Source organism: Bos taurus, chromosome 21 (genome assembly GCF_002263795.3).
Source record: "Bos taurus isolate L1 Dominette 01449 registration number 42190680 breed Hereford chromosome 21, ARS-UCD2.0, whole genome shotgun sequence".
NCBI lineage: Eukaryota > Metazoa > Chordata > Mammalia > Artiodactyla > Bovidae > Bos > Bos taurus.
The window spans coordinates 46,686,298-46,707,058 of record NC_037348.1 but is presented as its reverse complement, the minus strand read 5'-3'; the positions used below and the strand labels follow the sequence as shown (position 1 = coordinate 46,707,058).

Genomic DNA, 20,761 nt, shown 5'->3' with positions numbered 1-20,761 from the left:
CAATCTCCTGCTTGCCTGCCCCAAAGCGGCCAAGGGGGCTGGGAAACATGGCCCTGTGTGGTAGGCAGGAGAGGGGGTGCCCTGAGCTTTCTCTCCCCTCTTAATGAATAAGGTGGCGAGGAAACTGAATGTTAGCATGTAAGTTGGCTTTGTATTGAGGGAGTGCAGTTCTAAAGGGGAGGATTGAAATCTTGAAATAAAAAGCCAATAAACAAGTTTCCTTAGTACAATTGCTATTAATGGAAAAGGCATCTAACCTGCTGAATTAAATCATTCAAAGGCGCTTTTTCATCATCAGGAGCTACTCTACAAGGAAGGAAAAGAAAATATGAAAACAAAAACCCAAATCGAGAAGCCTCCTTAACCGGCCCCCGCGGTGTCTTGGCTGCCCCTGCCCGACCGGGGAGCGCTCCGCCCTCCCAACCCCTAGCGCGGAGAAGGAGGCTGAAACAGCCAAAGAGAAAAGAAAACAAAATAAAAACAAAACGTTTAAAATCCAAGAGGAAAAGTCGGAGCGGGTCTCAGGATCTGCACGGCGGAGGGCTCGGCTCCGTGGTCCACTCTGCTGGAGGCCGGGGCCTGGCCGGAGCCGCGCGGCGGATGCCTCCGGCCGCCCGCCCGCTCGGAAAGCGCAGCCTACAGCTCCTCCTCTCCAGGCGCCCAAGGACCCTCAAGGCGCGGGGCTCACACTTGAAGCCTGGGAACGCGCAGACAGGAAACCCACTTCCTCCTAAGCAGTTTCTTGCTAGCCGGCTGAGAGGCGCCAATTGAAACAGAATGATCCTCATCTACTAATATCCAGCGTGGCCACAAAGCGACTGGCCATTTACGCCGCCACTTTAAACAAAGATATTTGGTTATTCCCGGGAAGCAAGTGCACTTTTGCATGGCTGAGCTCCGGGTGGAGGCAAGCCTCAGCCCAGCCTCCCGCCAGCGGGGCTGCTCACGCCGGGGGATTCGCCCCCTCCCGGCCGGCTAGTCCAGCCGGGGTTCAGGCTCAGTCCCACCCGGCAACAGGCGAGCCGGTTCTCACGCCGCTCCCTGCCCGAGGCCTCCCTGAAGCACTGAGTGGGAAAAACAGTGTGACCCCGGGCTGGGGTGCTGGGCTGTGATGTCCTCGGAAAGTCACCTCCCGTCCCAGACCTCCCCGTGTCTGGACGATGGGCGAGGGTCGGGGACACCAGGTTTGTTCGAGGTGGAGCAACTTCAGCGATGTCCCTTCGCATGAATTCCCGCAGGTTCTCAGCTCGGGCGGCCAGTGGTGGGTCCTTGCCTTAGCTGGGGGTGGGGGTGGGGAAGCATAGCCGTGTGGGGGTTGGGGGGCGGGGTGGGCATGAGGCCGAAGGCCCTGGGCCTCTGAGAAGACCCTGAGCTGGGGGGAAGGGGGTGGCGCGGGGATCTGGGACAGCCTGTCGCCGGCAGCCGATCCCCCCTTGCTCAGCGCCCCCTCCACCCGCTGGGATTCTCTCTCGGGTAGTGGGGAAAGGGGGCGGGGAGCAGAGGTGTCCTTCTGACGGCGGCAGAAGAGGCAGACAGACTGACAGACAAGCAGACCAACAGTGCGGCCCCGGGGTGCGGCCCCTGACTCCCGAGCTCCTTTGGCGGCGACTGGGGCTCGGCGCCGCGAAGCCAGATGTGGTCCGGAGGCAGTGGGAAGGCGCGGGGCTGGGAGGCCGCGGCGGGAGGGAGGAGCGGCCCCGGCAGGCTCAGGTGAAACCCCTACCCCGTCCTCGGCCCACTCCCTGTCCCCGCCCCGGGAGCCCCGACCGAATGGGAAAGTGGTTCACTTTGTAACTCCGCAAGTTGGTTGCAAAGCAGCATTCACCTTCCTTCCTCCCCAGCAGCCCTCCTCCTCCTCGGCTACTCCCCATCCCACCTCTTGCCCTCCCCTCTCTCGGTTCCCTCCTCCTTTTCCTCCCCCCCTCCGCACCCCCCCCTCCCGCGCGCCAGCGTACCCCACAAAAATGAGGGTAGGGGGTCCGGGGGAGAAATGCTTTGGGTCGCGTCTCTGCCTCTCTCTCTCTCTCTGTCTCTCTCTCCCTCTTTGAGACCTAAAAATCCTAACAAGTGAAACTTAAAGGTGTTTACCTTGTCATCAGCATGTAAGCTAATTATCTCGGGCAAGATGTAGGCTTCTATTGTCTTGTTGCTTTAGCGCTTACGCCCCGCCTCTGGTGGCTGCCTAAAACCTGGCGCCGGGCTAAAACAAACGCGAGGCAGCCCCCGAGCCTCCACTCAAGCCAATTAAGGCGGACTCGGTCCACTCGGTTACGTGTACATCCAACAAGATCGGCGTTAAGGTAACACCAGAATATTTGGCAAAGGGAGAAAAAAAAAAAAAGCAGCGAGGCTTCGCCTTCCCCCTCTCCCTTTTTTTTCCTCCTCTTCCTTCCTCCTCCAGCCGCCGCCGAATCATGTCGATGAGTCCAAAGCACACGACTCCGTTCTCAGTGTCTGACATCTTGAGTCCCCTGGAGGAAAGCTACAAGAAAGTGGGCATGGAGGGCGGCGGCCTCGGGGCTCCGCTGGCGGCTTACAGGCAGGGCCAGACGGCACCGCCGGCCGCGGCCATGCAGCAGCACGCCGTGGGGCACCACGGCGCAGTCACCGCCGCCTACCACATGACGGCGGCGGCGGTGCCCCAGCTCTCGCACTCCGCCGTGGGGGGCTACTGCAACGGCAACCTGGGCAACATGAGCGAGCTGCCGCCGTACCAGGACACCATGCGGAACAGCGCCTCGGGCCCCGGATGGTACGGCGCCAACCCAGACCCGCGCTTCCCCGCCAGTAAGTGAGGCCGCCCCACCGCGGGGCCGCGGGTTGAGCGCAGGAGGCGCGGGGAAGACCCGCCAGGAAGGCGCGGCGCCTGCCGGCTGCGCGCTGGGCATCAGGGGTGGGCGGCCGGGCAGTGGCGCCAGGGAGTCGGGTGTAGGAGCTGGGGAGTCTGCCCTGGTTGAGCTGAGGGGTCCAAGAAGAGGGACTCGGTAGCCCTGGAGTCCTGAGGGCAGGAGCTGGTATTTGGCGTTTGCCAGATGCGGCCAATTGTCCGCTCTGGTCCGGCGCGGGAGAGCGCGGAGGCAGGCGTCCCCCCCAGCTAAGAGAACCGGGATGAGCAGAACTCGGAAGGGCGCGGCCTGGCCGGGAGGGAGGGTGCCCTGCTGGGACGAGCTCAGGCCCCGGGCCTGGTCCACTCTCCAGGCTAGGCAGGTGGGAGGGCGCGGGGCTCCAGACGGGTTTCTAAATGGGCCGAGCCAGTGCCCTCACCGGGCTGACAGGAGACAGCGGCCAAGGCACAATGAATCTGGGGTCTCAAGCTTTCGAAAGTGAACACCTCCCTCTCCCAAGCTCCCAAAGCTGGGTGTCTACCGTTAGACCCCGGCTCCTGATCTGAGCCCAATTTGCTGCCGGCTAACCCCACGAATCCGGAGGGATGGGCAGGAAAGGAACGGGGAAGGCTTTATCCACTCTGCTTTTATGGGTAAAGCACTGAGACTGAGGGAGGTAGCCGGGGTTGAGGCGGGGAGCTCTCAGTAACCCCCCTGGACGGCGCGGCCTCGAGGCAGGCGCCGGCGATCGCCGCGGCTGGGCCTCTCAGGGTGGAGACGACCGAGGTGAGAAGGGCGCCGTCGGGGCGGGCCGGGCTGGCCCAAGGGCGCTGGCGGCAGAGGTGGTCTGGCCCGGCCCGGCCCCTGCCGACGCTGTGCGTTTGTCGCTTACAGTCTCCCGCTTCATGGGCCCGGCGAGCGGCATGAACATGAGCGGCATGGGCGGCCTGGGCTCTCTGGGGGACGTGAGCAAGAATATGGCCCCGCTGCCAAGCGCACCGCGCCGGAAGCGCCGGGTGCTCTTCTCCCAGGCGCAGGTGTATGAGCTGGAGCGACGCTTCAAGCAACAGAAGTACCTGTCCGCGCCGGAGCGCGAGCACCTGGCCAGCATGATCCACCTGACACCCACGCAGGTCAAGATCTGGTTCCAGAACCACCGCTACAAGATGAAGCGCCAAGCCAAGGACAAGGCGGCACAGCAGCAACTGCAGCAGGACAGCGGCGGCGGCGGCGGGGGCGCAGGGTGCCAGCAGCAGCAGCAGCAAGCGCAGCAGCAGTCCCCGCGCCGCGTGGCCGTGCCGGTCCTGGTGAAAGACGGCAAACCTTGCCAGGCGGGCGCCCCCGCGCCGGGCGCCACCAGCCTGCAAGGCCACGCGCAGCAGCAGGCGCAGCAGCAGGCGCAGGCCGCTCAAGCGGCCGCGGCAGCTATTTCAGTGGGCAGCGGTGGCCCCGGCCTGGGTGCCCACCCGGGCCACCAGCCGGGCAGCGCGGGCCAGTCTCCGGACCTGGCGCACCACGCCGCCAGCCCCGCGGCGCTGCAGGGCCAGGTCTCCAGCCTGCCCCACCTGAACTCCTCGGGCTCGGACTACGGCACCATGTCCTGCTCCACCTTGCTATACGGTCGGACCTGGTGAGAGGACGCCGGGCCGGGCCTAGCCCAGCGCTCTGCCTCATCGCTTCCCACTCCTGCCCGGTCACACACCACCAACCACCCGCTACACCCTGCGCTTCGACTTTTCTTAAGAACCTGTCCCGTTGAGACCAAGAGGAAAAAAAACACAAAGACCAAACTGCTGGACGTCTTTCTTTTCCTTTTTTTTTCTAAAATGTGCAGGATTTTTTTTTTTTTTTTTTAAGAAAATAAAACAACCAAGCGAATCCAGTTCTTCTTAGGAGTCTTTAAACAGAGAAGGACATAACAAGAACCGCTTTGGGGGTGTCTTTGGGGGTGATTCAAATGGGTTTCCCACGCTCGGGCGGAGAGGGCTCTACGCTGACATGGCTCTGGACGCTTAAGATCGAAATCTTCACTCTGGGTACACCGTGCCAGCAAAGTGGACTCGCTTGTAAATACCGGGATTTCTTTGAAGGGGCGACAGGGGGGCTGGGGAAAGGAAAAGACAGAACCCGCTTGCCACTGACACAAAGGAAATGCCCCCTCTTGCCCCCCTGGCCACCCAGGCTCAGCTGAGACCGGCCCTGGTTAAAATCGTTTTATGTTTGATGTGAACTTGTAGTTGTAAAACGCTGTCAAAAGTTGGACTAAACACTTAGTTTTTAGTAATCTGTACATTTTGTTGTAAAAAGCAAAAACAAAAAAAACCAGTCCCCGTCCCGGTCCCCAGCCCATCATATTTTTTATGGGCCAAGACAAATCTGTGTATATTATTTGGCAGTTTGGTATTTGCAGCGTCAGTCTTTTTCTGTTGTAACTTATGTAGATATCTGGCTTAAATATAGTTCCTGAGAGGCTTCTAATAAATTATACAAATTAAAAGGATTCTTTTTCTGATTAAAAACCCCATCTTTTGTTTGGTTTTAATTTGGCTTTAAATGGCATTTTTTGGTGGTAGGGGAGTGGCTCAGCATTGGCCTGACAGGATTCGAATTGTGTCGGGGCTCAAAGGATCCTGAACCAGCGAAGGAGGCTGAGACCAGAGTCTTTGCCCCACGGGAAGAGAGCGTTTTGTTCTGCTTCTGAATTAAGTAGAACCAAACCTTGAGCAGTCTTGGGACTCAGCAATAGAGAGTAGAAAAGCTAAACTACTTCTAACAGGAGGAAAAAGAAAGACACCAAAGGACTAGTTTTCAAAGCCAGACTTCTGTGTCTTAAAACCGCAGAAGTATCTACTGTTGTCTTATACAGCTGAGCCAACGTTTTAAAACAGTCGGCCTTGGACATTCCATTTTTAAAGAACCCTGAATAAACAATTATTTTTATAGATGGATCGTCCCTGTAGATTTCAACATTAATTCTTTATTTCTAATCCTTGGCAGAGCCTCCTTGGGACTAGGATGTAGTGGGAGACTGTTTTTGAGAAAGTGGGGAAGTCGTGGGTTTCATCTCTGCTCTGAAGCGGTTATTCCCCCGCACAGGCTGCGCAGCCGTTTCCCATGGCTTCCTGGGCCCGGGAAGGTGTCTTACTGGGCTGCTGGCCTTGGGAACACCCCTGGCAGGGCTTTCTGCTCTTTGTTCCAAGATTTTCATCTCTGGGCTCCTGGCTTCCTAAATCTTTGTAGTAAGGAATCTTTCTCCTGTCCCCAACTCTCCACCTCTCCCCCATCGCATCCCGCCTCAACATCCACCCCTGGGAGAAAAAAAAAATCTTTGACCTCTCTTCCTACCCCTAATTTCTCAGTCTCTTTGGTACCCTGATATAGTTGTTGGGGAACTCTTAGTTGCTCTGGGGAGGGGAGGAAGAAAGAGAGGTGCAGACAGAAGTCATAGTCCCTAGGTAATCTGTTGCTCCTTCTGTGTCATCTCTGATGAACCTACAGGAAAAGTGGCCGAGTGCACTGTGGACAGGGCCCCTCCCAGCACTTTTCTCTAGGCCTGAAAGTGTTTGAGTCAGGGGGATTGATTCGTATTTGGCATGTACTCATTTATCACCTAGAATTTCAACTTTGTTTTTCCTGTCTCGCCTGCCTGCCTCTACCTTTTCTTCCTCCTCTTTTCAGCTCATTCTGACTCCATCTCTGTCTTCCTGGATCGCCACCCTCAAGCCCCAGGAACTTGTAAGGAAAATGGGGGTGGGGGGTGGGGGTGGATATAGGTGCTTGCAGGCACCAGCAGTCCCCTCTGTTGACTTTCTGGGGACTTTTTTTCCCATGGTGCCCTAACTGTGGACGAGGCCGGCTTCCTGTCTCGTGTCTGGCTGCTGAGATACTGTTTTCAGTATCTAGAAGAGACTCAGAGATTTCAAGAGGGTGACTGGTTGGATCTAGAGGGTGTGCTGGTTGGGAGAATCCTCAGCAGGCCTCACATTTTGGAAAACAAAGGAAAATTTGGAAAGGCTGAACACTTGTGTTGGAATGGGCAGCAGTGGCCCCCCGGGGCAGTTTGTGAAGGTGGTTAAATCACTTGGCTCAGGCTCAGCCGGGCAGGGGAGATGTTACAGCTAAGGTCTGAATTCTGTGGGGTGGGAGCTAACGCGCGACTTGGCCCCACACCCAGTACACTAGCGTGGAAGGGGCGCGGCCAAGGGGGGCTGCCCCACCCCACCCTACTCGCTGCTGAGCAGGCCACTGAGAGTCACAATTCTAGTGAGCTATGCCACCCTCAGTTTGATCACCCTTGCCCTGGATGGAGTTACTACCAAATATGTTCTTTTCCCTCCCCGCCCCCCGCCGTCTAGAGCTGACTTAATTTGGAAGTCTGTTTACTTGTCCCGGGAAAAAGGGGAACGGAGCCGTGTCTGCAGACGGGACCGAGACGAACAGGGCCCTGGCCGCTTCTCTCTGTCGGTCACGCGGGGTCCACTCACTCCGTTCCTGGCCGCGAGACTGCTGTAGCTGCAGGAAGCGGCCTTGGAAGGCAATCTGAAGCGTCTCGATAGGGAAAGGGGTGAGCGCTGGGTGCAGTAAAACACCAAATACTGGAGATACACTTTATCCTCACACCCTGTCAGCCTCTGCGATCTTTCGTCCTCTTCAGTCATGGACCTCCCCTAAGTCTCCAGCATCTCCGGCCCCGGGAGCTTCTGGTCTCCGCTAAGAAGAACTCAGCTTTCTGAGGCTGTCCCTAATGGGGAAACTTCCCCACGCGTGGGGGCCGCACAGTTTGCCCCCAGATCCGGGAGAAGCTGAGCGCCGCCAGCTAAGCACCCCATCCATCCCGAGGTCCCGACTGCTGCTGCGGGAAATGGGGGAGATTTTGCAGACGGCATCCCACAACCCCCTTCCTCCTGTTCCCCACCCCCAACCCCGCCATGTAAACACGAGGACTTTCTCGAGAGTCTTGGAGAGCTGCTCTAGAGGCTTCAGGGCCTGAAACCCCAGGCTTGGCTTGTTTGATGTTTAGCATCCCAAAGCGACTGCCCCACCCCCGCCCCAACCTGGGAGCCCGGAGTTGTGGGTCGGAGAGGCAGGAAAGCAACCCTCTCAGCTGGCCTGGCCGGGCTTAGGGGCGGCGTGAAGACTGGGACAGAGATGCTCTGAACAGGAAAGAAGGGGGGAGCACAGCCTGCCGCCACCCCCCAACAGGGACACAAGCGGGTACAGCTGGAGTCCTCCAGGCCCAGAAGGCGGGAGGGGGCAGGGAATGCGTCAGCAGACCGGACACAGGCTCTGGGACCGGGGCCGGCTCAGTGGGAAGTAACTCGAGGGCCCAGGAGTGAAATCAGAGCCAGGCCGGAGCCGACTCCGCGAGAAACGCTCCCTAACTCCTGGAGGCGGGGGAGGCCCCGCGCGCTCCAGTTCCAAAGGCCTTGCCGGAGGCAGCTCTTCCCACTGCTTAAGGGCTTGGCCTTCCAAGGGATTTGAAATCCTCCCGGGGCGGGGACAGGCCTAGGGCTGGCACTGAGGTGTCCGATTTTGAGACGCCAGGGAAGAAGTCTTAGACGTTAGAGGCCGCACACTCTCAGAGCGCGCTTGCGGGCGTCTGGGCGCGGATGAGGGGCCTTCTCCAGTCGCGAGTGCACAAAAGGTAGCGCCGAGTCTCTTCTGAGGCGACCCGAGCTAAGAGGAAAGGAGAGCGGGGTTTTCTGACTTCCAACTCATTAGGGACCAGGTAAGGTCAATGCTTTCTCTATTATGGCTGTATCTTAAAAGCGGGTCAATTTAAGATAAGGAGCGGGGGAGAATCCAGGATCTGTGTGAACCATGCTGATAAAGACTGACCCCTTTCCTGAACTAAAAGCAAGCCAGGCAGACATTCATTTTCTATAAACAAGAGAGTTGTGAGAAGCTGCCTTGAATTCTGATCTGATGCCACCAGTCTCTCTAGACATCGCTCTCCCCTCCCCCCAATGATTGGTGTGTGTGTTGGGGGGTGGCAGGGCGAGCCAAGTGATAGAGGATATTATTTGCTGAGAACTAGAAAGCCTGTTGAGAAATGTGAATCTGAGATGATGTGGCTCTTGGGCATGGTTTGCCAGCTGGTTTGTTTCAAATGCTGCTGTCTTTCAGAATGGATGGAAAGCGACAGCCTCGAGTATTGGGAGGGATGAGACTGAATGTGTTCCTTGAGCAGTTCCCTGTTAGAAAATACTGGATACCACCTCCCTCTGGGCCTCCCTGCCTTCTGACTGATGTGCCTGTGGTTGTGCAAATGTATTCTTGTGACTTCAGGCCACCCTCTGTGGGCCACAGTTTGGGGCTTCCGCCTCAACTTGGAGCACGGAAAGTTTTCTGGTGTCTCTTTGGCAGGTAGCTTCAGGAAAATGTCCTATTCACCAATCACCCTCTGTGGCAAGCCTGTCCATCCAAGTCGCTGAAGGAACCGGGTGTGGATGGGAGGAGAGGACAGAATGTGTTTACTGAAGGGGAGGACCAGGGTCTGAATGTCATCTCTCCTCCAAGTAGTTGTGTTTCTGAACTTTCCTCGATGATTCTCAAAGAAACAGAGGAGGAGCCAGACTCAGCAACTTGACCGCACAGCTTCTGCCTCCTCTGAAGCCACAGTTGGAGTGGCTGGATGCATTTCTTTCTGACAGTGACCTAATGCCCTACTTGGAGGGCATCTAGACACAGCCCCAGGTTTCTCATTTGATAATGTTTGCCATTAGGTCTCTGCTTCCTAAACGTGTATCATCTTTGTTATTAGTTGAGTTGTAACAAAGTTTTGGAAAGGGTGAGATTTAAATGGACTTTCTTGTTTTATTTCTCTTTTAGTTATTTGCAGGGACATTTCTGCTTGAAATGGAAACTAACATTAAAAAAAAGTCACAGGCAGTAATAGACTTTGTTGAAGAGAGTTCTTTTATCCAATACAATATTTACATCTGACTGTCCATTTGTACGTAGGCTGCATAAGACAACCTGTCTGAAAAAAGAAGACACCTATGTATGTATTATAGATACATATGTACATGTGTATGTATCTTATATATCTATTTTATAGGATCTTCAAAAAGAAAAAATTAGCATAGGATTTTCTTAGTAGGAGATCTTATAGAACCCATTAGATGTAAGAAAGTTGAATGTGTTTACTATCTCAAGGAAGAGGTCACATGAAACTGAGTTTTCCTTAAGAAAATCAAGTAAACAAAAACCCTTGTTAGTTTTTTCCCCACTTTAAATTGGAATATTAATTTATTTTCTTGTCACAGAACTAATTATTTTGGGGGAAAATATTAAAATTTGTCCTTAAAGAAAATGAACTTGTTGCCTGAGACACACAGCTGTAGATGAGACTTCTTGAAGCAATCTACAACAAAAATTGTTGTCATGTGCTTCACCGACATTATCCATAGTAGAAATCGTTAGTATGAACACCGTTGCTAGCTAACAAAAACAGATGGAAACGTTGCTGCCCCTAGTTTGCTGCCTCTAGCAGATCCCCCTCTTCTGGCCTTCACAGAGCACTGGAAATGAGAGGGCAGGTCTGAGTCTGACAACAGAAAGACAAACTTTCCCTCCTCCTGTCCCCTGTTTTGTACATCTTGAACATTTCTGGTAGTCCAGTCTTTGATTGCTACATGGAATTGTCAGTAACACCTGGCTCTCGGTGAAGTGTTAAACTTTACATTTCTAGGGTTTAGGGTGATTGCTGATGATGTCATTTCTACGAAAGATGTCAGGACCTGAGAAGTGTCCTTGGATACCCTTTTCTGGCTGCTACATCCTGGAGCCATTCTGTGGAAGAGTCACCCAGAACGGCTCAGCCTCCACTTTACCTAGCACCAATGTTGTTGTGTGAAGGTGTCCAAAGCTCTAGGAAAACAAGTTTATTTGGTCTGTGTGCTACCGATTTACCTGATCTGGGCACACACAAGGCTAGGTGTGTGTGCACGAGCACAGATGTAAAACTGGGAATTACAGTAATGATGTGAAGAGGACTAAGAGCTAGCTCCCGTAAGTTGATTCCTCTACCCCAGGAGACCAAGGCAATGGTTTAACAAATCTGGCTATAGCTGTGTATAGAGAGAACTTCCAAGTTGGGGTTCCCTGAGGTACCCCCAAAGCACCAGGTTTCTAAACAGACTTTTTTTTTTTCAGAGGATGCTGAAGCCTAGAGGGTTAAACCTCTCCCCCTCTGGGGCACTCTGGTGCCTTTAGGTCTGCAAGGCACTGTTTTCTGGGTGGAGTCTAAAGGAGGGTGGGTGGTTCTGGGGAGTGACTGGCTTCTTCCTTCCCATGAGAGTGTGCTTCAGAAAGAATTGTAACTCTTGCACCACAGGTGTGCACAGAGCATACATCTGTGCCTCTGACCAGGGCAAATAGAAACTGTAGCCAGTTCCTTACTACTCACCAAGCTGCAATAGTCAGTGAAATGTTGATTACTGCTCCCTGGTAGGACTATTGAGGCTGAGGCCAGGGTGTAGTACATTTTGGAAGAGCTGTAGTGTATCATACACTACAGCTTTACCCACTACAGTGGGCAAAACTCTGATATCTGACTGCAAATCAAACAAGAGAACCTTTGCAAATACTTAACAAAAGCCAACTCACCCGCAGCCATCATCTAGCACAGGATAGGGAAGGGGTGTAAAGAGAAAATCATTGACATCGATGGTCCCATACAAGGACCACCATGCATCCCTAACAGTTGACATTAACCTTCCTGTATGAACTGTTTTCTATCAACTATAATGTCATGCCAACCTAAAATTAGTTGTTGAAAATTCTCAGCATGGCTGAGTACTTAGATTCTGTTGGTTGGGTGTGTGTGGAAGCTGGGGCTTTGTGTGTTTGTGGTTTTGTTCACTGGTAAGACAAGAGAGGAAGGAGAGGAGACTGAAGGGGAGAGGAGAGGAACAACTGTGCCCAGTGGAAGTGTGTGAGATTCTGTTGGTGTTTGTGACAGCTGAGTCGCCCTGGTTAGAGCTGGTCTTTAGATGGAAGTGTTGGGGCAGGGTGGATGAGTGTGTGGTGTGTCTTGGTATATCTGGTGTTTAGGGGATGATGCTTTTAGTAAGCAGGGCTAAGGAGCAGAATAGGAGATAGTGTGTGTACCATGTCTTTGAGTTGGGCCAGTGACACAAGGGCAACATAATTATCCAGCTTAAACGTGCTCAAACGGCAAAAAGTTGCAAAATAGATCGACCTTCCTGAGAAGAGAGGGAGCCGGTTACAGAGGTCTGCAGCCATCATCCTTTTTTCAATACATTTTAAACAAGAGGATCTAGTGAGTGATTCCGATTCAATACACATAATCAGTTTGCAAGTCTTATTTCCATTTGAAAACAGGGCCATTTGCAATCATAAGAGCCGGACACGCTGAAAGATTCAGAGCGCTTTCTGAGCGGATGATGGGTGACAAAATCTGCAGGCAAGCACTAAATATTTTCTTCTAGTCTCAGACCTTATGCGTCAGCCTTTAGTCCCAATGTATTTTAATCGAATATTCCTGTTGAATATATAGCTTAATTGCTTAGAATATCAAGATTCCATGATGGGGGCGGGGCAGGGAGCCGGCAGGAAAGGTGAGAAAAACCACGTTAGTGCTTTTCCCAAGTGATGGTTAACAATCATTTAGTGAAGAGTACACGGGTAAAAGATTTGATGAAAAATTCAAACTTGTTTTTAAAGGAAGGGCTGCCTGAAGAGGTTGTCGGGGGCTAAGATTCTCGGGTTGGAGCCACGAAGTCCTTCCCGAGCGCGGCGGGGGCGGTGAGCTGCCACCAAAACCCAGGGGCAGGCTCGGCGGCCTCCCAATCTCACCGCCGGAGACCCGAGCCCCCCCATCCCGACCCCGCGGTTTCGTATTGGTTGTCAGCGGTCTCAGCTAGAAGGGTGGGCACTTAAAATCTCAAGCTGTTTTATGGTCTCTCGTTGTATGAAGTTTTGGTTTCCAGGATCATTTGAAGCAGCAGTCCGCAAACCGCACCCCCACCCCCCGCCCCTTTCCGCCGGCGGCCTCAGCTCTCCCCACCCCCCAAGTCTCCCCTCCAACCCCGGTTGCAAAGCAGCACCCCGCCCACTGCGGCCTCCCCAACCCCCAACGCCCAGCCCAAAGCCCCAATTTCTCCTCCCACCCAGCCTCGCCCCCACCCCCAAGCCTGTGTGACTCTCCACCCGGTTCCTAGCTGGAGACCGGAGCGCCGCCTGCCCACCCGGCCCCCAACCCCTTCTGGAAATCTCCCCAAGAAGTCTGGTGTGCGGCTGAGAAGAAATTTTCCGTGTATTTTGACCCCAGGTTATATAGTCAATGTATTAGCTTCACTGGGTTACGACGAAGATCCAAACCCTAACCTGAAGGGATTTTTAAAGCGATCTCACCGTACAACCTTTTTCTGAACAAGTGAAATCAAACAAAACCAGCGAACTGCTGCTTTTTCCCTGATGAGTGTTCCTAAGGAAAAGAGATTCCGTCGTCTCTGCCCAGATACCAACATCTAACGAACTTTCTATTAGGCTGAAACTCGGTCTAATAATAGCATGTTAAATGTCGATTCCATTTTTATGTTGCAAGGAGATAATTTATTAACCTCCTCAACATAGTGCCTCTTAGGCAGGCTTTGTGTTTTTAGATGTCCTTGCAAAGCATTTTCGCCTCTGGGAAAATCTCAGGAGAACCCATATAAGGAGGTGTGTGTGTGGCGGGCGGCGGGGGGGGGGGGTGGGGGGGGTGGGTGTGTGGTGGAGATTCTGTACAGCTCCTGCTGGCTTGCTCAATTTTCTGCAAAACTCATCCTAAAAGCCTGGGTGTTCTCTTTATGCTGTGCTGTGCTTAGCTGCTCAGTCGTGTCCGATTCTTTGCGACCCCACAGACTGTAGCCCACCAGGCTCCTCTGTCCACAGGGGTTCTCCAGGCAAGAATACTGGAGTGTGTTGCCGTGTCCTCCTCCAGGGGAGATGTTCTCTTTAACAGATGTCAAATTATAGGGGCCACACAGATCTAAAGACATCCCACATACACATACCAGCTGTAAACTCTGTAGGTTCCTCCCTACCCCGCCATCTCTCTAGGACTCATTCTGTGGATAAGCAAGAGTGGTCTTCAGGCACAGGTTCACCCTGAGCCAAGGGGTGGGGAGCAGGACAGGCCTCCGACAACAGGGAGCCTCCACACTCCCTATTCTGCAAACCAGAAGGATGGAACTCATACAACTGACAGGAGAGGAGGGTGGGGCTGGACTAGTAGGACTCAGTCTGCTAGGTGTAGGGGAATAGCTCCCTGGAGGAGGGTATGGTAACCCACTCCGGTATTCTTGCCTGGAGAATCCCCATGGACAGAGGAGCCTGGCGGGCTACAGTCCATGGGGTCACAAAGAGTCGACATGACTTGAGTGACTAAGCACAGCACAGGGGAGTAGCTCATCCACCTGAGGGCCTTGGCTGGGTGGTCAGAAGGGAAGCACAGGAATGGCCCTCCGAAGAATCAGAGAGCCAGAGCAGACTCCTGACCAGAAGTTTCAGCCACCAGACAGCCCCATAGAGATACGCTGACTACAGACCATTTCTAGGAGCCCTGTTCTATGAGTGATAATTCCCTCCCAGCCTCCTGGACCTCCCTGGGGACCAAGCATATGTTTAGAACTGCTGACCCATCTTCAGCAGCAATCCTAGTCAGGGGGAAGAAACTTCAGCCTGCCTACTCAGGAAGTTCTGTCCCTGACTCGCAAGGCTGATGTGGGAGACTCTCCTTAGGACCCAAAGATCACCTGCGGAAACATTATATTCTTGTATTTATAGCCCAAAGTGACTTCAATATCTACTTTTCCCTTGTTTCCTTATCCTCCTCGTTTTCTGTTTTTTCATTTCAGTGCCTACATTTTCCTTGCTTACTTGCCCAATTCCAGCCTCATAGATGAAGTTTTACTTCGTAGGCAATCCGGTATCATTTTCCTAATGTCAGTACTAAAAGGAAAAGCAGATAAAGTGGATGCGCTAAGTCATAAAGAATGAAAGCCAGCAAGACCCATATGGGAGGCCAGTTGTGGGGTAAGGACACCAGAGAACCGCCAAGGTCAGCCTATCAGAGGACTAGCGAGAAAAATGAGGAAAGCAAAGAGAAGCAGCAAGCGCCTAGAAATTCAATTAATGTCAGTAGATGGGAAGGAAGGAATACAGCCCCCACCTATGGCATACGTACGCCTAGCCTGGGCAGGCATTGAATGGACTGAGGAGGGAACAGGTCTGTGTATGGTGTTCCGTCTTTGAGCTGAGGGGTGAATCTAGCAACCCTTTCCTTCCCTGCAGGCATACCTTACGAATGGAGACTTTCTTCCAGAGCCAATTAAAGGGCTACGGAGCGGAGGGCCTAGGGACTGGAGTTCGCCTCCCTACTTCAGCCTGGCCAGCTCCGGGCTGTGAACCCCGGGGAGGAGCAAATTCCGAGAGATCTGATGGGGGGCGAGGGGTGGGGCGTTGCGGGGAAGGGTGGTGGCAGAGGGCGGACCCGCCCGGTGAGGAAATAGTGGCTTCTGGAAACTTCCGTGGAAACATACAAAAATCTTTTTCTTCGCACAAGTGCCCCAGCCCTCCTCCCTGCAGGTGGAGAAGGGACTTGCGAAAAATTGCTTGTCGACGCTTGTCGACCCTGACTGTTGGACAGCGCCCCCTCTCGTCGCTGTCCTTTCGGCGCAGCCTCGAAGGATGCGCCACGCGGAGGGAGTCCCAGCCACCTGGGAGGACCGCAGGGCGGTTCTGCTGTGACTCGGATCCCAGGCCGCCCCGCAACCCTTGCCTTCGGGTTCCGGACCGCTTCCTCTGGTGGAAGGCGGATCAGCATGGGGACGGCCGGTTCCCGGTGACTCCGGAGGACGCGCTGCGGGCAGAACCACTTCTGTGCAGGAGAGCGCTCCCCAGGCTCTACCCTGGCGCGCCCAGGCTCTACCCGCTCGCAGCCCGGGAAGGGGCCAGGGCTGGCCGGGTCGCCGGGGTCTCTGCCCCGCGGGGAAGAGAAGGGAATCCCCCCAACCCTCAGTGACCGACCCGGCATCCCCTCCTCCCCTCGCCCAGCCGGCTTGCGGGCTTCTCCCAGGGCCCTGGATTCCCCGGGGCCCTCCCTTTTTTAAGGGTCTCGCGCACAGTGTGATACATTTGAGCTGAAATATATTAACTCTTTTAACACATCAGTATGATGACACTGTTCGTGAGGACCTCATGTGTTCGGTGACCGCAGAAGGACACATTTAAGATGCTTCCTGGCCTGTAAGGCACCAGGCCCCTCCGTCCCTTCCCTCCCCCAGCCCTCGAGAGGGACAGAGGAGAGGGACCCAGGCCGAGCGCGGCCGCCCAGTCTTCCCGCGATCGGCGGCCACCACTCGGCCCCAGCGGCCGGAGGCGTGGCGCATCCCGGGCTCCGGCCCCACTGCGGCTCCGCCGTCGGGTTTTTTTCTGCGAATGAAGAGGCATCGCATGCGAGTAAAGGCCGGCCAGCCGGCTCCAGACTCCCAGGGCCTCCCTCCTGGACCTGCGCGCTCTCCCTCTCTCCTCCGTTAATATTCTTCGATAATTTCGGAGGCAAAAACGTCCAACTTTGGGTGGGGACAGGGATTTGTTTCATCTCCTAAAATTCAGAAACGGAGTCTTCAAAAGTCTTAATGCGTATGGTTTATTATTTTTTTTCTTCTAGCATTCAAATGAATGCGAAGCCACGGATCGAATCCCGTCACTCATTTGGGGTTAGCTTCTACCGATATTTCACACGGAAAACAAAACTGGGTCCCTCTTATTTGTACTCGTCCTTAACCTTTGCAGCAACTGCTGTAGATGCGGCTCTGTCCATTCTCTAATAGATTTTACCAGGGGCTGGTGACAGAGAACTGATTTCTTTTCTATTAGGGTTTAGCACATCTTTGTTGAAGGCCTGTAGAATGACCAGGGATTAGATTTGCATCTCTTAGACGCCCTGTGTGGTCTTTGTGCGAAGCTTGTAACTGTTAAAAATGACTTGTTAGGAAGCGTGTGGGCTCTCATCGCTCTCCTTTTGACAGAATGATTGTGAAATTCAGATTGGCCCTGTAGGATTTAGCCCGCAGATTCCACCTGAACCCTAAGCAATTAGACCCTAATCTCACTGCAATCATATTTGAGTTAGGATTTGTTGCACTTTGTTTACTTCAATTAAAAGCAGTGGAATAATTTTTTTGTTGTTGTTGTTCTTCAGCTTTTAAAGTGAAATCTCCAGGCGAAGAACCCCAGGACTTCTTAGGATCGGTTTTGGTAGTGATGGGAGATTTCTTTTCGGCAAGGTTTCCTCCTAGTCCTCCCACCCGCCCCTCCCCCAATGTAAAGAACTCTTCTTTCTTCCCCTGTGGCCATGCTAATGCCCGGAGCTTCTTCTCAGGGCTGAATTCAGGTCGCCTGGGAAGAACCGCGTGGAGATGACTCCCTGATTCCAGGGGCGCCCAAACTCTTGGGGCGTCCCCAAGTCCCCGACTGGGCTCTTCCATTCCGCTGGAGCGCGGGGCTTTCCCACCCACGCCGGTTGGCCTGCTGGTCCCCGCGCGAGCTCCGGGCAGCATGCGCGGGTCGGGTCTGGCGTCCGGCGTCCGGCTTCCCGAGGTGGAGCCGATGCTTCTAAGGCGCCTGGCGCGACTGCCAGGCGGCGCGGCTACTGCAACCGCCGCGTGGTGCAGAGCGGCTTCTTCACCTCCTCTCCCCCGGGATCCACTGGGGCCCCTCAGCGCCTGGACGTGGGAGAGGGACTGTGGCCTCTTCCGCGACCCGGCTTCCTCCGCCCTCGTACCGGCCCGGCCGGCGTGGGGCCTCGCTGCCTGGCTCCGGCCAGCGTCCAAGCCCGGAGCGCCCTGGGCGGCCTCCAGCCTCTCTCCGGCGGGCTCAGTCCAGAACGCGAGGCTCCGGGCATCCCCTGCCGGGCCGGCAGGATCTCAGCGATTCTCAGGGCATTTCACCCCGCTGCGGTTCCCCAGGGTCGCCTGCGGTTACTATCTGTCAGATCAGGTCACCTTAGTAGTAGTTCTTGATCTGTGGTGAGTTTACCGCCTGCATTTATTTATCCGTTGCGACTTTGTCACTCAGATTATCTCATAATCTGAGGCATATACAGTGACTTCGGTTTATCGGGATTTTTGTTTTGATTCACGACCATATATTTGCTCCCAGTGAGTCTGATTCAGTTCCCTAATTGCTTCACCTTTCTCATGCACCCTGGAGCCGGCCAACGTAGGATATAAACAGGAGGAATTTTCTGGTACCTAGACCTCAATGCCATATATCTGCAAAGGGAGCAGGGAGATACCACTTTTGAAACTTTCCAATAAACTTTTTAATGGCAAGTGCTGTCATTTTCACTTGTTGCAGACAAAAAAAAAAAAAAATTTTTTTTTAATGTTCTTTGTATTTGATTCCAGTAATGAAGGAAAGCCAGCCTACAGCCTGGCTCTGCTTTTGTAAATAAAACATTTTAAATGAGGAAAAAGTACTTTGCTGAGAGTACTACATAAATGTGAGCAGTGATAGCTAGTTTAAACAAGCAGTTTTCTCTTCTGGTATTTTCTGAGGTGAGTCTATTTTAAACAGTCTCATCTCTTTGGATAATTCTTAGAGCCAATTATTCTTAACTTTAGTAAGAATTCTTAGGGTTCAAAGGAATAAAGGAGATTCTGTCTTGCCTTTGGATGGGGGGAGGTGGGAATGTGGTCTTGGGGTGGGGAGGGAGGGGGAGCCAGACTGTGATAATCTCTTTGAGATCTACCAGAAGTCTTGATCTATTGATTGAGGATCCCTGCTTTAAATGAGACCTGTGTGCAGTTTAGTGCAGTTTTTCATTTGTGAATAGGGACTGTATCAAAATCCTAGTGTGACCATGACAATTGGGTAATCACACACTAGGCATCTTTGCTAATGGAGAGATTCTGTAAATATGTTTCTAGTGAATACACAGCTAACAGTCACAGTGGAAGGGTCAGGTGCCACAAATCATAGATTATTCTGCCAAGGGTTGCCAGCCATCTGAGGTTTGGAAGGACATTAACTGCCTTTGCATTCTCAGAATACTCTCCTCAGTTTGTGATTTCACTTACTTGACCCTACTTCTGTTATTAAAAAGCTGGCAGGCTCAATCAAGGGCAAGCAGGTTGGCTACCTACCCTTCTGGCAGCTCTCCAATATTCCCATTTAGCTGCCAGGAGACAAGGAGAGGAGTGAATCAGTCATGTAATCCCTTAGTAGCTAGAAGGAACTGGGAGAACTTTAGTGGCAGCAGGCAGGTCCATTTCTAAATTCTTCATATATATAATAAATTCCTCTGGGAAAATTCACTTGTAGGAAAGTCAGGGAGGGGAATATTAAGAAGTGACTTAGGTACAGGAACTCTTAAGCAGTTTCCTTGGAAAGTAAGTTGTAAGTGCATTCTTTGATAGCTTCAGTTTTGAAAATTGCCACAGACAGAAATAGGATTTTCGTTACTAACAGGGAGCAATGATCAGGAAAAGTGCCCCTTATCAGATAGTATAGGGGAAAATAAATCAAGAGCTTTTAATAAAATTTGGAGAATTATCACTTCCTGTCCATAGAACAAACCTCTGGCTTTTCACATTTGTTTTACCAGAGAAATTGTTGCTAATTTGATAAGATCTAAGTACTCAACTTTCAGAGCAAAGTGAAATTGAAAGATATAAAAATATTTTCTTGCTTTCTTAAATTGAAACAAGCAGGTATTTGGCATATAGGGAAATTGCAAAAGCAAAATACATCTCTCTCCTTCTTTCCTTGATGATGTAAAATCTAGGAATATAGCATGAAAGAGTCAAAAGGGTGAAACAAAACTTTCTAGGTTCCCTTTGTCTGCAGGATAGGCCCTTTTCTCATACTTTTACATTGGAAATGACTCTGGGATCTATAACTATCATGATTGACGATAAAAGCCATCACTTTTACTGGTGAGTACCATGACCGATCTAGTGGGTCTCCTGGAGAAGGGAATGGCAACCCACTCTAGTATTCTTGCCTAGAGAATTCCATGGACAGAGGAGCCTGGCGGGCTACAGTCAATGGGGTCACACAGAGTTGGACAGGACTGAGTGACTTAACACCGTGACAAGTACACTGACTTCATCAATGAAGTCTTCTCCAGGAGATTTACTTATGTGAGAGGACTTGTAGCACTTCTTGAATAGGAATGAAAAGTACAATTCACTGAACTATGAATGTTCAAGATGGCTGGAAAAGTGTAGTTTGGAAGAATATTCTGTTTCTAATATGTCAGGAAATCTTTAGCTGTGAGATATTAAGAAAAACTAATTTTTTTTCAAAATTAGACTGTCATTATATTAGTGTATTCTTAAAGAATGGAGATAGACATTACTCATCTACATTACCAAAGGGGAAAAATATTTAAAAACCAGATGACAGCTTGGTGCCTTATAATTTAAACAATACTGAATGGTGAATAATCTTCCAAGTTCATTTAAGCAGGGATAGGGAGAGAATCTCTATAAAAGTGAATAAAAAAGATCTTATTGTACAGATATGCCTAATCCCCCATTTTATTAGCTTATAATGCAAATCATTACTTGCTTTTGCTACTAAGAGCCATTTTAATGTAATGGATTCATTTCAGAAACCCTCAAGGAAACCAAAGCCTATGTCCATTTATGGGTTTATGAGGAACTTTCAACTGGTCCCAACCAAGTTGGAGACATAGATATATTTTTTCTTGCTTTCTAAGTTAAAAGTTGGAATTTATGCGAATGAGTATTTTCCATATTGACTAACACTTCTTGCCAGAGAAGTTTTTCTTCCAAGAGAACAGATAGCAAGTGGACAAAAGGAAATTTTAAGCTTATGTGATGTGATAACAGTCACAATTCACATTCTTGAATTTAGAGCTGTAGAGCGAAAGCAAAAGTAAAGTCATTCAGTTG

The 20,761-nt window shown here is 52.1% G+C and overlaps 1 protein-coding gene and 1 long non-coding RNA gene across 3 annotated transcripts in view; both read left to right on the top strand.

The window, feature by feature from the left end:
- Positions 1 to 1,293: 1,293 nt before the first annotated feature.
- On the top strand, positions 1,294 to 5,769 carry NKX2-1 (NK2 homeobox 1). Of its 2 annotated transcripts, XM_005222055.5 has the most exons (3): positions 1,294 to 1,710; positions 2,402 to 2,787; positions 3,720 to 5,325. In XM_005222055.5, exons 1-3 carry the CDS (start codon positions 1,634 to 1,636, stop codon positions 4,457 to 4,459), a joined length of 1,203 nt encoding a protein of 400 aa, XP_005222112.1. In that variant the 5' UTR covers positions 1,294 to 1,633; the 3' UTR covers positions 4,460 to 5,325. The 2 variants fall into 2 exon arrangements, with proteins under 2 accessions (XP_005222112.1, NP_001178387.1); NM_001191458.1 differs by lacking the exon at positions 1,294 to 1,710 and having other exon boundaries at positions 1,992 to 2,787; positions 3,720 to 5,769.
- Positions 5,770 to 7,854: 2,085 nt separating this feature from the next.
- Positions 7,855 to 20,761, top strand: part of LOC101907654 (uncharacterized) — a 49,376-nt gene continuing 36,469 nt past the window's right edge. Inside the window, exon 1 of the long non-coding RNA XR_239178.5 lies at positions 7,855 to 8,553. This is a non-coding gene — a long non-coding RNA (uncharacterized lncRNA). The remainder of the gene's footprint in view (positions 8,554 to 20,761) is intronic.